The sequence below is a fragment of the Malaclemys terrapin genome, chromosome 18 (assembly GCF_027887155.1).
Source record: "Malaclemys terrapin pileata isolate rMalTer1 chromosome 18, rMalTer1.hap1, whole genome shotgun sequence".
NCBI classification, from domain to species: domain Eukaryota; kingdom Metazoa; phylum Chordata; order Testudines; family Emydidae; genus Malaclemys; species Malaclemys terrapin.
Genome location: NC_071522.1, coordinates 17,121,381 through 17,136,642, shown reverse-complemented (window position 1 = coordinate 17,136,642; position 15,262 = coordinate 17,121,381). Strand labels below are relative to the sequence as shown.

General features: G+C 42.2%; 1 protein-coding gene across 2 annotated transcripts in view; it reads right to left on the bottom strand.

Annotated features, from left to right (window-relative positions):
* Positions 1–722: 722 nt before the first annotated feature.
* UBE2G1 (ubiquitin conjugating enzyme E2 G1) overlaps positions 723–15,262 on the bottom strand; it is a 46,431-nt gene continuing 31,891 nt past the window's right edge. Inside the window, exons 3-6 of one of the 2 annotated variants that reach the window (XM_054008440.1) lie at positions 11,165–11,262; positions 9,789–9,967; positions 4,608–4,732; positions 723–1,824 (exon numbers count right to left, since the gene is read on the bottom strand). In XM_054008440.1, the coding sequence (XP_053864415.1) occupies positions 4,646–4,732; positions 9,789–9,967; positions 11,165–11,262 (364 nt within the window). In that variant the 3' untranslated portion in view covers positions 723–1,824; positions 4,608–4,645. The remainder of the gene's footprint in view (positions 1,825–4,607; positions 4,733–9,788; positions 9,968–11,164; positions 11,263–15,262) is intronic. The other variant, XM_054008441.1, reaches the window with a different exon arrangement.

Below are 15,262 nucleotides of genomic sequence, written 5' to 3'. Positions count from 1 at the left end.
AGCATGCCTTGTGGCCTAAGCTGTGTAACATGCTACAGAGCATATGACAAGACCTTGGAAGGACACAGGGCTCTAGAGATTGATTTGGACTTTACTAGATCAGAGGGGGAAGAATTTCCAACTAAAAGGCCCAGAACTAATGTCACCTTGGCACCAGACCTCAGCCAACTGTATCTAGGGAAGAGATTCTATTTCTTGCAGCGTATACTTCACAGTATAGAGCCTCCTGTGCATGGCTCCCACCACCCACCTTCCATTACGTTAGTTGTAGAACTAGAGATACTGTCTTTAAGTAAGGTATTAGAGGAACTGGCTTTAATGTAACCGTGTCTAGTTACATTTCCTCCTTTACTGAATCTGTTCGTTTCAATAATTTCATAGTGCATCCTCCAATAAGGAGAGACTTAGTACTGAGTGGTCTGAACTTTGAAGCAGAACCCATTTTCTGCTGCTTTGAGATTCTTAGTGATAGTATTAAATCTTCAGGGCAGATGCCACGCCCACTGGACCCTCCTCCAATGGCTTTTGGGTTTTACTATAAACGTTTAGTTTAATATAAGACAGCACCCAACAGACAGATGGTCTTAAAAAAAAAGGGAAAGAAAAAAAACCCGTACACCACACCTCATTAACATGGAAGTAAAGCACCTACTCAGGCCATGACCTATTTGAGGCCTCTATCTTCACTTCTCAGATACTAAAAAAGCCATCTTGACACAGAATTATTGGAAAAAATTATATTTTGGAAGAACTCACTACAGAAGGTGACAGAATTCCAAAATCAAATTACATGAAAATATACATCGCAATTCTCTTTGTACATTAGGTGAGGAAAATCTGCAGTAGAAGAATAGAAGGCAAAAAATATGAAGGACCACAGAAGAGAGAATAGGGATAAGAAGGGAAATGGTATTTCCAATACCAGACCCAGAATTTACTAATTTGAAAGCTTACAGATGTGCATACCTTTTAAATCCAAAACTTAAAAACAAAGGCAAGAGGCAAAAACCAGAGAAAGCAGCTTATCCTATCTTGAGCTTAGTCAACTGATCACTTCCAAACCAAAGCTCTCAGCCCTTTGAAAAAAAATAGCAGGCTCAAGGGTGCTCCACAGCCAAGTTTTATTGCTACACCCAATCCAAGAACTGTGTGCAACTGAGTCAAAAAGAGGGGGGGAAAGAAAATGACCTTTGCATTGTCAAAGGTCATTAGAATCAGATAGTTGCTTATAGATCCTTTCAGTGTTTGTTTAGGAAAAATCTGAACCTTTGAGGAGATGCAGGGGTAAGAAGGGAGTGTTTTTTCCAAACAGATACTGAACTTTAATAAGTGAAAATATTTAATTATGCCTCAATTGTTCAAAGAAAAATAAAATGGAAAAAATCTTTAATCCTAATTGGTTTTAGTTTGACATGCTTCAAGAGGTTTTTTTTTAAAAAACTGATAAGAAAACAATGAACAGGGAAAGAAAATTTGCTAAAATCTTTTAGAATGTACACGATTCTTATCCTAACTACAAGACAGCATTATTTGGTACAATGTGTAATTGTGGATGTACATGAACAGTATATATATTATCCGGATCATGTTGTGCTATGTACACATCTTTACAATTCTTCCTGAAGGTTAAAGCAGTTCATTAGATTTCAAAATGCGTAATCATCTTTTTATGTTGGCACTTGTTAGGCTCTTGTCAGCATTGATAACTGGCATGTTTTATTGCAGCCCAGTTCCAGCCAGTGTTTGCCAACATGTACAACAGAAGTCCAGCAATAGGTGGGTAGAGTGCAGGAAAAAACAGTGCCATGTTTCTCAATTGGAGACCTACAATACACAAGATAAAGCCATATTACCACATTGATGAAACACAGAATAAGATGGGAAACAGTATTTGTAGCCCAACAGGAAGTCAGTTATGGCTTTTGTGCTCAAAACCAGTTCACTTGAATGTGTGTCTTTTGCTTGGTGTTTAGCATTAATTATACAGTCATCTCTCAAGGAGAGAGGAGTCTAACCAGTGCAATGCTTTAACACTGGTGGTAAATCTGGGCCCAAAACCTCTGTCAAAGTTAGATTTTAGTAAAAAATGTCTGAAGCATTTGAGTGCATTATATATGTAGGTTTCTCATATGCATCCAGGACTAGGCTATAGTTGAGTATTTTGTATAGCAAGCCAACATTTTAGCTATTGAATGACTGAAGTCTAGTCTAGTAGTATTTTACAGAATAGAACAGGAGCTGCAGCATAAAGCATCGCTGTTATAAAAGTGAGTGTGCTTATTTTAAGTCTGTCATTGGAGCCAGGCTCTTCGTTGTCACACTTCTATAACTCAGTGGTAAAGGACTTGCCTTCCATCAGCAAGATGGCCAGCTGACTATGTAGTCAGCATTACTTCCTTCTACTCTTGGACATCATTCATGCCAAGTATTAAGTTGCACTATTGCACTTTAGAAGCATGTTGCCATATTGAACAAGTGAATTGGGGCTACTATGGTACCTTGGAAACAGCCCATAGTGCCTTATTTGGTATACCCACTCCAGTTATACTAGAAACAGAATTCCCATGCTCTAGCTCTGGTCACCTTCTCCTGAGCGAGAAATATCAAAGGAAACTGCAAGTCTAAGTTATTCATGTGTTTCCCCATGTATCTTTAAATTTTACTAGAAAGAAAAGTCCACTTGCCCATAAGCACTCTTTGAATTTAAAGTCAATCCTGTCTGAAAGTTTGCTATGGACAGAACCAGTATCAAGTGGGACTGACTTGAGTAACTGTATAGCTAAAATAGATGAAATCTTTAGAAAAGCTTTGCTAATGTTAAAAGCAGTAGGTCAAGAAACAGAAAATGGAACTTGTACTAATTGTACTAAGTTGTGAAAGGTTCCTTGAGAGGTCAGTTTGTTAAGACAATCCCTTCCCATAGCGAGGTCATTCAGCAGCCCAATTTTTCCATGCAACTACATTCAGGGTACTGAATGCAAGGAATACAGGTTTATTGTGGTGGATAAGATGTGGCTTTAAGATTGGAGGGAATATTTGCACCAAATCAGCCATTTAACACAAGACTTCTAAGTAAGTGACATCTCACTCTGGAAGTCAACTGACCTATCTGAATGCAGAAGGGCATTCTGCAATTCAAGTTAAAAGGGTTAAAACCCTTTTCAGGTGAAGATACAATTCGACAGCAGTGAAGAGACAAGAACACTAAACAGAAAAGTTTTAGTCACCTTACTGACCCTGGAGACCAGTTACAAAGTAGTAAGAGTATAGTACTTTGACAATTAGTAATGTGGATTAGCAAGATGATTATATAGGTTGTATCATTCCAACACAATTTGTCCTTTTACAGCATTAGGTCTGGCAGCCTGCCACAGTTTACATTTTAAATGGAAGCTTCCAGTTTAACATCCCCCTTGCTTTCAGAAGTAGGTTGCTTAAGGGCAATGGTCTAATCACCTCTCCATCCTGAAGCTTGTGATCTCAGGGCATAAAAAGAGTTACAGAAGTGGAGTGCTTAGTAGCCTAGCCTCTCTTCTGCAGAGAAGTTACTGTAGGAGTAAAAGTCGTTGTGAAACATCTCTAAAAAGCATTAGAGTTCTTTGTTTCAAGTTACACTGAAGAACTCCTAAGTCAAAACCAAAAGTTGTCTGGGAAAAAGATGACATTTTTTCAGTCTAGAGCCTGTGGTTGTTGGTAATAAATATTTGACAAGTGGTATTAAGCCCTGAGTTAAAGCTTGCTTGGAGAGAAATTCAAGCATGTTCTAGTTCAGCTCCCAAGCAGAATTACTGCAGACTACCAAGAGTTGTCAGGTAGATTTATTTTCCCTGAGGAGCTACTAACATTAAGCATCTTTTAGTATTACTACTATAGGGCAATGCAAGACACTTTCTTGGTGCCATATGTCAAGACTGATTGGGGGGGGGGGGGGGGGGAAATCTTAAAAATCTTGTAGCATTTCTAACTCAAGAGAAAGACAGTTTAAAAAAAGGCTGAGATGTCTTCCCAACCACTTGACTGATCCGAAGACCCTAAAAAAGACTAAGCCTGCAAGTGGCCTTGCTATCAGCATCTGTACACAGATTGACACCATATGTAAATCAACATTTGCAGTTTTGGGCTGGCAACAGACATCTGAATTTTAAAGCTTGTTGGGAAGTCTGCTTGGGCAGGAATCTATAGTGAATGTCCACTTTTGATGCTAAATATGTTACAAGCGTATTTGTAGCCACCAATGAGATTAGTGAACTGGTATAAAATACTGCCAAACCAAATCTAATCTCAGGCTTTGGCCGGTGTATTGAAGACATGCTAATAAAACAACAAGTTTACCAACCCAGGCAAAGAATTTAGTGGACAGTAATGCTTGAATGAAAAAAAGTGTTACATTCAGTGTCTCCATAGCCTAGTAGTCTTTGGCAGTGCTGGTCTACAGACATGAGGCTGAGGACATATGGTCAGTGAAAGTGGGAGAAAGCGCAAAGTTTGTTTGAAAGACGAGAGGAAGGTATTTATGCCTGAATACAGATTGTGTCATACTGTTAGTTTGTCCTTCATGCCTCCTACTAATGGAGGTGAAGGTGACTTTCTTTGAAGACATTACTTACCCTGAAAAAAAGTGAAGCTACTAGCTGCTGAATAAGTGTCACTCAAAAGCAGTCTCTTGGCTTTTTCTTACACAGCGGGCAACTTTCCTTTTGAATTCTCCATTTCTGTCTTCTCTCCATTCTTTCTGTAAAGTAGTTGGACAACTTTGATGTTAGTGCTGTGATAAACTTATTCTAGAAAGAAGTTCCATATTTAAGTTTCCAGAACCTAGGTGCCCTGAGTCCAAGAGATTTTCTTAAAATGTGTTTAAAGCTAGCGATCATGTTCCTGGAAGCAGTCATAGCATTTGAGGCTGGGAGATAAAAAGATCATCCTACACTCCTGGAAAGCTTGTCCCTAAAACCGTGGAGGCCTAGGCCATTTCTACAGTCTAAGCTTTCATCAGTAGAAGTTTTTAGCCCTTGTAATTGCAAAACCCTTCTCTCCACCTAGTTTCTTCCAAACAAGAGCGAGATTTCAGACTATAGTGAGTTGTTTGGTCAGTTCCAGGGCATCTGCAAAGCAACAGCAGATTCATAGATAGGGCCAGAAGGACCATTATGATCATCTCATCTGATCTCCTGCTTAACACAGGCTATAGGACTTCCCTGAATTAAATTCTTGTTTCAACTAGAGCATAGATTTCCCCCCACCCCACCCCCAAAAAACCCCTTATATAATCTTGATTTAATTGCTCATAATGGAGAATCCACTACAACCCTTAATAGTTACCCTCACTGTTTGAAATTTGCCTTTTTTTTTTATAGTCCAAGTTTGTCTTGCCTCAACTTCCAGCCATTAGCTCATTTCACATTTGTTAGACTGATAGAGGGCTTCTCAAATTTTTATTCTCCACGTAAGTACTTACAGAATGATCAAGTCAGCCTTTAATCACTCTAAGTTACGCCCATTATCCTGCCACTTAAAGGGTCCCAGATTTCCAAGACTGGCTTATACCGCATGTGTACGGTGTTGATCGCTGCTCTGTACAGACACCATGTAGGCCATCTGTGCAGGAGACCTCTCCATTCTTTCCAATAGCAAGTGTTTGAGGTATTTCTGTGTAAGATATTTACAAGTCTCACTACTGTTACTGCACTCCAGCCGGTCAAGCCATCAACTAGTGGCTCTTTGAAGGGGCTTCATGTTTTCCCCTCTTTTGGGGTAAGAAAGCCTAACAAAAAACTTAAGAGCTGTTAAATGAGGTAGAGGAAGAAAAATTAAGATCCAGAATGAAGAAACAGGCAATAGAAAGGACAGCAAATGCCCACTTCTAAGGAGGCAGGCAGCTGCTATAAGGTCTCCTGTGTTCAACTGCAGAATTAGACACAGAATTCCATCTTTTTAAGGAGTTGTGCTCCAAAATCTTAGCTTAAAAAATGGTTTCTAATCCTTATGGGTGCAGAGACCTCAAAGATGAACAGAGCATCAACTGAAGCAGGGATGCCTTCCCAAGTCAGCAGAGGACCTGAAACAAGAGCTCTGAAAGACATCAACTGCCTCAGACACAGCAGGCAGGACCCTTTGGACTCCTTCTCATCTCCCCCTGATGCCATGGCAAATTGAACAGCAAATGCAACAAAATGGATTTCAGACACTGCTTTTCCATTCCCACCCTGCCAGCCATTAGCCATCTCTTCAGAGAATATCAAGGTTGGAAGGGACCTCAGGAGGTCATCTAGTCTAACCCCCTGCTCAAACAGATTTTTGCCCCAGATCACTAAATAGCATCCTCAAGAACTGAACTCACAACCCTGGGTTTAGCAGGCTGATGCTCAAACCACTGAGCTATCCCTCCCTCCGCAGGGAGGTTTGCCTGCAGCCATCTGTTCTCTAGATTCTACAATAGGAAGTAACACTCATCTAATTATCAGGAAATCAGGGAGCCAGATGTTGAGTACTGTAACCAGTAAGCTGGGCAAACCAAAAGCAGAAGCTAAATAGAAGATACCAGTGTAGCAGAGACCTAAGGAGGTGAGCTGCTTAAGCTTTCTCTAAGCTCCATTCTCGGGCACAGTGGCCAAGGGATAAAAGGGAAGAAAATGAGACAGGATCCAGTGAGAAATACTGGCTTCCTGGATTGCACAGTAAAACCCCACTATCTTTTGGGGGGGAGGGGGGGGGAAGGAGAGAGTGTATGTGTTTCACATCAATGAGTATTTCTGACTGACTATGCACTAGTTTTGCATGTTTCTGTGGGGATAGAAATTAAGGGTATTGCACTAGGCCATGCAAAAATGCCTATATTTAAGGACTAGAATCCAGGAGGCTATTTTCTGGAGACATATAGCATGTTTACAACCCCAGCTCAAAGACTTAAGAGACCTGACAAACCCACACTACTCGTGTGGAAGTTAATATGAAGCATACCACAGGATGAAACCTGAAGCCTTCCAACTTCTTGCTAGCAATTTTCTCACCATCTTTGAAATAGCATTCAAAAGTTTGGACATTTCGTCTAGTATGTGCTTTACAGATTAGTGAAAGGAGTGGCCCTTTCCCAAAAATACATCCTGATAAAGCAGTAGAAGCTAGTTACTGGAAATTTTGAGGAAAGAGCACCAGGTTTCGTGTGTAAAAATCAGTATGTAGAAACCAGAAATGTCAGCTACAGATTAATGTTAAAAATCATTAGAGAACTAAAGTATACTATATACTATTGGGCATTTAAAGCCTAGTTTGCACCTCCACAGCATTCAGATTTATAAAAATAATATATGGAGATATACCTCTCTCATACAACTGGAAGGGACCTTGAAAGGTCATCAAGTCCAGTCCCCTGCCTTCACTAGCAGGAAGTGGCGTATTGCCAGCCTAGGCCTCCTTGGCCTAGGTGATAAATTAGCTGGGGTGGCAAATTTGTTCTTGCCCCCTCCCCAACTCCACCCCTTCCCCAAATCCCTGGCCCACCTCCCTCCCACAGGCGCGCCACACTTCCCTCCTTCCACCTCCCTCCCAGGCTTGCCGCGCTGGGAGGGAGGGAGAAGCGAGTTGCAGCGCGCTCGGAGGAGGTGGAGCAGAGGTGAGCTAGGGCCTGAGGAGTAACGGGGGGCTGGGAAGCGCTCCCCGGCCTGCCCCAACTCACCTCTGCTTCCCCGCCCCCCGGCTTGCCACACGAAAGCGCTGGGAGGGAGAAGCGAGTAGTGGCGCATTCAGGGGATAGCGGAGGTGAGCCGGGGCTGGTGGGCACGGAGAGTAACTCTTGGGGGGGGGGAGGAGGGGGAAGGGAACCACTCCCTGCTCCAGCTCACCCATCGCCATCCCCCGAGCACACAACTCCCCTTCGGGAGGGGGTTGGGGGGCAAAATTTGTTAATCCGACCCTGCTAGCAGGACCATTTTTTTTGCGCCCCAGATCCCTAAATGGCCCCCTCAAGGATTGAGCTCAACCCTGGGTTTAAGCAGGCCAATGCTCAAACCACTGAGCTATCCCTCCCCCGAAGATTTGTGTCTCCTTGATACTCCAGTCTCCAGTAGTAATATGCACAGCATAAGTGGTTGGAGGTGTACAGAAAGAGAACCAAAAATAACCATCAAAGAAAGCAGTTTTTGGTTATCAGGAAAAGATTGTTTCCACCACTGACTTAAGGACAAGTCTCCTAATCAAGACTGACCCGCATACTGTACCAATGTCTTTCCCAGACTTGGGAAAGCTGAGCTCCCACTTCAGCAAAGTGACACTAGATGCACAGCCCTACAGCCTCCTGCATTATTCAAGACCTTTGTATCTTAATTTAGTTATCTTCTGCATCCACCTAGGTAGTCCTTCCTCCCCTTTTCTTTCCCTCCACCTCCCCCAACAATAAGAAGCTACTTTAGATTTTTATGATCTTCCCTCTTTTCTTACATGCTTGTTAACAGCATCATTGCTCAAACGTTAACATTTCAAGTGCCATTGACATCCATGTTAGTATGCACCAAAATGAGTGGGGCCATTCCTATCTCAATGTGTTTCAGGCTCTCCTAAATTATTTTCAACACTGAGGATTATTCTCCTCCTCACATCTGCAAATAGCATTGAGACTATTGTTCTTCAGATAGGTTTTCATTGTAGAGGTGTGTTCATGCATCCCACGCTTAGGAATCACTGCTCTCCTAAGTGAAATTCAGTATTACCCCAACCTCATATGCAAGTGTACCCCTTTACATGATGGATGTCTTCATGGCAGATTTAACCCAGCCCTGCATGTGTGGATGGAAGAGGCATGGGGTGGGCAACACCCAAGAACCTGTCACCTAAGCTTAGTGGTGCTTTCAACCTGGGGTAGTTTGTTCATCTGGGTCTGCAGACTGAATTCTAAGTGAGGCTTTTATACTGCAACTTTGCATTGAGGACACATGCTAAGTCACCTGAGGGCTGACACTCCAATGCCTTCCCACAATTCCTCCACTATTTCAAGTCTGTAAAAGGAGGCATTACCTCCTATGTATGCACTGTTTAAATCTATACTCGTGACACTGACATGGCTGATTTTTTGGGGTAAGAGAAAGAACAGTTACATTTTTAAATCACTAACTTTTCCTGCTAAGATCCCTGCATCAGTTTGTGGTTAGTCTTGTCCAAAAAAACAAACAAACAAAGACTCCCTGAACAAACCTTTTCTGCACTACATGCAAAGTAGCATATTAACCATCAGAAAGGGTTTCCAGCATAGACCAAAGGACAGTGGAGTTGTAAAATATACAACTCCTGTAGCTCACATCTACCAGCCAACACTGGTTGGCAAATTGTATTAGTCATACAGCCACTTACATGAAGCTTCATTGCTATGGAGATAGCTGAAGTTTTCTTATTACATTTGAGCACCCAAGCCTCAAAATGTAATGCAGAAAGTCTCTACCCTGCCTGTTTCTGTATCCTGTGCAAGTTGCTATCTGACAAGTCTGCTTCAGTGTTTGCCTCGTTCAGCCTATAAAGCAGGAGGATTTGTCTGTAGTTAGCAACCAATACTTGTTTATCAAGAAAAAGTAATCCTCAAAGCAATTCTGGGGCTGAATTTAAGACACTCTAGCTTTTAAGGCTAGCTATTAAGCTTCATTACATGTACATTTTTACTGGGCAAGAGTACAGTCTTTGCTTATCAGTCATCTAATACCATGCTTACCAAGTCATAAAATATGCCCTTCAGGTTTTTGCATTTAGAATGAAGTAAGCTTTCTGCTACACATAGCACCACTGTATTTACAAACTAGGAGTCTTACCGCTGCATCGACATTAGCAGGAGAGTCACCATTGGGATCTGCCAGCATAGAAATGACACTAATCATTATAGTTTCCACTGTGTGGATGGGAAGCCAGCGTTCCTCAGGTTTTTCATAGCCATATTTGTCTTCTCCAGGCTCATGAAGAATGGAAATGCAGACATCACCGTTCTTGTCAACTACAAAGTCAAGTAGTCACATTAGGTATATTTCAGTGGTGATTAAATTGCTGGCTTCAAGATATTATATGGGGATGCTATTCTCCATCCAAACAAGTCTTCTATTTAAGTACCTTCAATACAATTAACTGTGGAAAGTTTCAGGGAAGACATTTGCTTTCAAGACACTGTCAAGTTTGTATCACTGTTTGAGGACTTCTTACAAACAAGTTGGAAAAAAAAAAAATTTGGCAAGAGACAGCAGACCTGCCCTTGTCTAGTTTATTTAAAACATATCTGCCTTAACATGGGCACACTGAGTACTTGGACAGTTTAGTTGTAGCCCTTTCAGAGTTCTACAAAATCAGATATTCACCTTTTTCATATCAAAAAGGTTATAGTATAGCTGTAGACTATTCATATCACTGATCTGATCCATGAAATAACACATGGAAAACTAAGTGGCCCTGTGGACCATTTTGATATCTCCATTTTCAGTTTAGTAGCTATTTTCCCCCCCCATCTGAAAGCATAAATCTGAGTTCAGAGTCTTAGATGTACAGCCAGCAACCCCCTGGCAGGGCAGGTGTTCAATATCTTAAGGAGTGAGTATAAAGCAGCATCTTCCCTATGGAGGGAAGTCAATACGTGTGAAAGTTGGGATTTGACTTGATGTCACTATTAGGCCTCCCTCTCTCCCCGCTTCCAATGGAGGCATTTTGTGCTGGTTTGCTGCTAAGCTGTACTACAGATTTACAGAACTCAGTAAAGTTCTTCAGCCCAATTATGGTGTGACTATAGGAGCCGTGTCTTCAGAAGACACCAGGGATGGAAGTCGCTTCTTCTCACCTTCCAGCTTGTATCTGCCAAGCCAGTGATGTAAAGTTAACCCTAGGATCCATTTTTTTCCCCAGACCAGAGACTTACATTGAGGAGATGGCCCCAGCAACCTATCTGGGCCAGACACTGCCCATCAATACATACTGCCTAAACCTTGGGAAGACTGATGCAGATGCTTGGAGAACAGACCTTGAGACCAGTGAAGTGTCAGGTATGGAGAGGAGAAATAGTATATTACAACAAGTGGCAGTTAGCTAAATGGGGGGGTTGTTACAGGTTTCTTACGACACAGGACACATCAACTCTGGCTAATCTTGTAAATGAAACTGAAGACGTGACTAAGAAGTACAGAAAGCTAAAACTGTGGCAAATTCTTACCATTTGGATGCCAGATTTCTGTGATGAACTTCATTTTCGGCGGCCTGAGAGGATAGTCTTTTGGAAAAGTGAGATGAGCCTTGAAGACGCCACCTTCACTGGGGAATTAAAGAATTATCAGTAAGTAGATCTTTGCAAGTCCAAAACTAGAAAATTGAGTCAGATGACACTTTAATCTATATTAGATTTAAACAGTTTGTAACATTTGCATTCATAGTAATAGCATTAGCATACACAATGGATGGATAGCTTTTTACAAGCTACTCGCCATCCCCGCCAAATACTCAGACTACAATGTTTAGAAGTATTTTATTTTTCCAGAGGACAAAGTGTCATTTTAACTCAAAATTCCATAGAGCTCCCAGCTAGCTAAGTGAGGAAGTGAACATTTATGGTCACAGCTTACAAGTTAGCTTCCAGGCTCCCACTGCCATCTCATGACTGGGGATCCCATCAATACTCCCAATTCAACTCCCAGAAGAAAAAGCAAGCATAGAACCCCGATACCTGTTCATGTTCCACATGTGGGTCACCTCATCAGTGGACAGGTCTGATCTATAGCTAGGTTTACTGGTGCAATACTCAGATTTAGAAATACCTACTAAGTCAAGGAATCTCAGGGAAATTCGCCAAATCAATAGTCTAAACAGTGTTCTTGGGACCCTTAGCACCATCATTCTTGACCGATGCTTCCAATGAAGGATTTCTGCACTCTGATAACAAGGGCTCATTACCAGCACAACCAAGTTATTTTCTAGCATTAACAGAGAATCTATATTTTGACCAATTTAACTGGGTTGGAGTTAAACAGAATTAGGTACAAATGTACTTAAACCACCAGATCAGTTAAATCTGAGTCTAAGTATGGAGGTTTGAAGCCAAGGAAGATACGGTCTTGGTAAGTGTGAATCCCTACATAGCTAGAAACAATCAAAGGTGTCACGTTAAAGCTTATTTCCTCTTACCACACACTGCCCTTATTCCTACTACTTCATGGAGTAGACATTCAGTTTCAGTAGAGAAGGCCTGGCATTGGAAGTTGGGAGAGGAGGTTGTTGCGACTCTAGTGCTATGAGTGGACTACTATGACAAGCTCCTCTGCAGTTGCCATCATTGTCAGCTAGAGCTTAAAAAGGCTTGGACTTCTAATGAAGATTAGAACACTACAATTTGAAGAGGAGACGTTGATTAGATGGTGGACACTCATGATAGGCAAGTTACTGCCTCAATATAAAGAGGAAAAAGATTGAAGCAGAGTGGTGTTCATGAAGAGATGGCTAAATACTCAATGCCTTTGCACTATTTGTATATTAGCGTGCCATCCAGAAATCCCTGGAGGAAAACATTGAATTAGGGGCCTGGGTACTGTAAATTGTAGAACCTTTTAAAGCTCAATACCCTCTTGGTAATTTTTTTGCAACACTGATGCACCCAGCTGGGAGATTTGTTTTTAAAAAAAAAAAAAAAAAAAAAATCTAGAACTCAAGTCCCTAAAGAAGAATGCAGTATTCTGAGTCATGCATTGAGCCAACAATAAGCCTTTAACCCATTCAATTAGAAAGGCTATTGCCATATGCAAGCTGCTGTACCTTTATAAACTACAACTTTGCAGTTTATACTTATTGGCCTGTTAAATGTAGTGACTCATAACAGGTGTTTCCCATGGGCATAGTGAACAGGACTGACAACACAGGACTGGCTGCTGAATCCAGATGCTTATGGGAGCAAGCTAGAAAGATAGGTTCTGTATGAGCAAAGTAATTAAGTTGCATAGTCTAATGGTTATAGCAGAGGAATGAGTCAAGCACTCAGGGTTCTTTTAGTTTGATCCAGACTCACTTAGATCTTAAACAAGCTGTGCCGACTTCAGAAGGGAACTGAAAAGTTGAGTGATAGTCAGAATAGCCCATTTCCTGAGAACAGGAAATTGAATCGAGTGCAGCAGTGAAATTAAACCTGTGGCATCCAACCTGGGTGCTAAGTTGCAAAGTGACAGAATCTTATTGTAAGTTCCCAGCATTCTGAGCCCTGAAACTTAGACAGTTGCCTCAGTCATGTAGGGGCAATGCCTCCCCCACTGAAGCAGCTGCTGTCCTTTCCCTGCTGCAGATGCTTAGCAATCCCTTGCAGCAGGCAAATCTGTACTATAGGCAAGGGATTAGTCCTGGCTGCTCCACTAACAGGCTGGGATGGAGGCAGGAAGCTTCTCAGAGAAAGCAGGATACTACTTTGCTTGCCTGAGCATAAAGGCAGCATTTCTCAAACTGTGGGTCCTGACTCAAAAGGGGATCACAAGGCCATGGGGGGGGGGGGGCAGGGGAGATGAGGGAGGGATTGCAGAATTGCCACCCTTACTTCTGTGCTGCCTTTAGAGCTGGGCTGCCCAGCTCTAAAGGCAGAGCTACTGCCAGCAGCAACACAAAAGTAAGGGAGGCATAGTATTAGGGGCAGGGGTGTCAGCTGCCTGAAATATTTTCAAAGGGGGCCCCAGCAAAAAAGTTTGATAATCCCTTGGCCTAGTGAATACCTAGCAGAAGGTGGTTACCCTTCTCCACACAGACACCCAGGAGAAGGAGGAGAAAGAAAACAAAAAGTTGAGAACCTAACAAGTTACAGCCCCCAGATGTAGTTATAAGCAAATCAATAGCTACAAAGTGCCACCTGAACTATGATTTACATATGCCTATCTGCCGTTATGAAGATTATGTCATGGTATCTGGTGTCTGTAATTCAACTGGCAAGAAGCAAGGTTGCAAAGAGATATCCTACTGGCATGCTCCCACTGGAGACATGGCATGATGCTTGGCTCTTCCTACCCACCTTCACCCCCCAAAAAAATTCTCTTCTTCCCATGATCGTCACTCAAAATGTTTAAGACCTTGAATAGTTGCTCTCCATTCAGGTCTATCCCTGGCTCTTTTCACAGGGAGAGGAAAAAAAAAAAAAAAAAAAAAAAAACCACACACACACCACACACCACTTATGCCCCATGAGTTGAGATGCTGCTTAAGGCTGGCTGAGGCACTTATGCTGACCACCTCTCGCTGCGCTTTGAGTTACAACTCATCTTATATGCCCCCAGAAAGTCCAGCACCCCCACTTCTGATGTGACCTGTCCATCCAAACTGAGCTTCTGATAATCATTTGTCTCAATGTGGTTTATTCCATTTTTCCACACCCCGCCCCCCGGATGAAAAATCTGATACTTGGTCTTGCCAGCAGACCTTCAGAAGAGAGCGAAGACAGCATTTCTCATGCCTGTATAAAAAGGGATGCTACACTGTACATCCATTTGGATGACAGTGATAATCTGCTGATTGAGTATCCTATGATGAACGATTCAAAAAGCCTGGACTGCCTTTCATTTTCTGTTTGGTATTTCTTGAACCAGGGAACCATCACTTGGGATGGTACTATCACAATATGTGACATGTTTGTGATTCTTTATACCATTGAGGGGGATGTTTGTGCAGTGGTTGATGGGACTTGTTAGAAGAGGATTTCATTTTTTTCCAGGTTGATGGTGAATCCTAATTGTTTAGCTGCCTCTGAGAGCCTGTCCAGGATAAGCTGTAGATCACTTCCACTATTAAGTAGAGCACAATGATCCACAAAAAGGGCTTCAACATACTAGTTCGAGGACTTTTATCATAAGCTTTTGGAGACTGAAGTTTTCTACCAGTTCTTTGCTTTATGTATAGGGCCCTACCAAATTCATGATCCATTTTGGTCAATTTTATGGTCATGGGATTTTAAAAAATTGTAAATTTCATTGTTCCAGCTTCTTAAATCTGAAATTTCAGAGTGTTGTAATTGTAGGGGTCCTGACCCACAAAGGAGATGGGGGTTCACAGGGTTATTGTAGCGTGTTACAGTACTGCTACCCTTATTTCTGTGCTGCTGCTGGCAGCAGTGCTGCCTTCACAGCTGGAGAACAGCAGCTGCTGGCTGGGAGCCCAGCTCCGAAGGCAGAGCCACTGCCAGCAGCAGCGCAGAAGTAAGTATGGCATAATAGGATATTACCACCATTACTTCTGTGCTGCTGTCTGCAGAGCTGGGCCCTTAGTCAGCACTCCTGCCACTCTCCAACTACCCAGT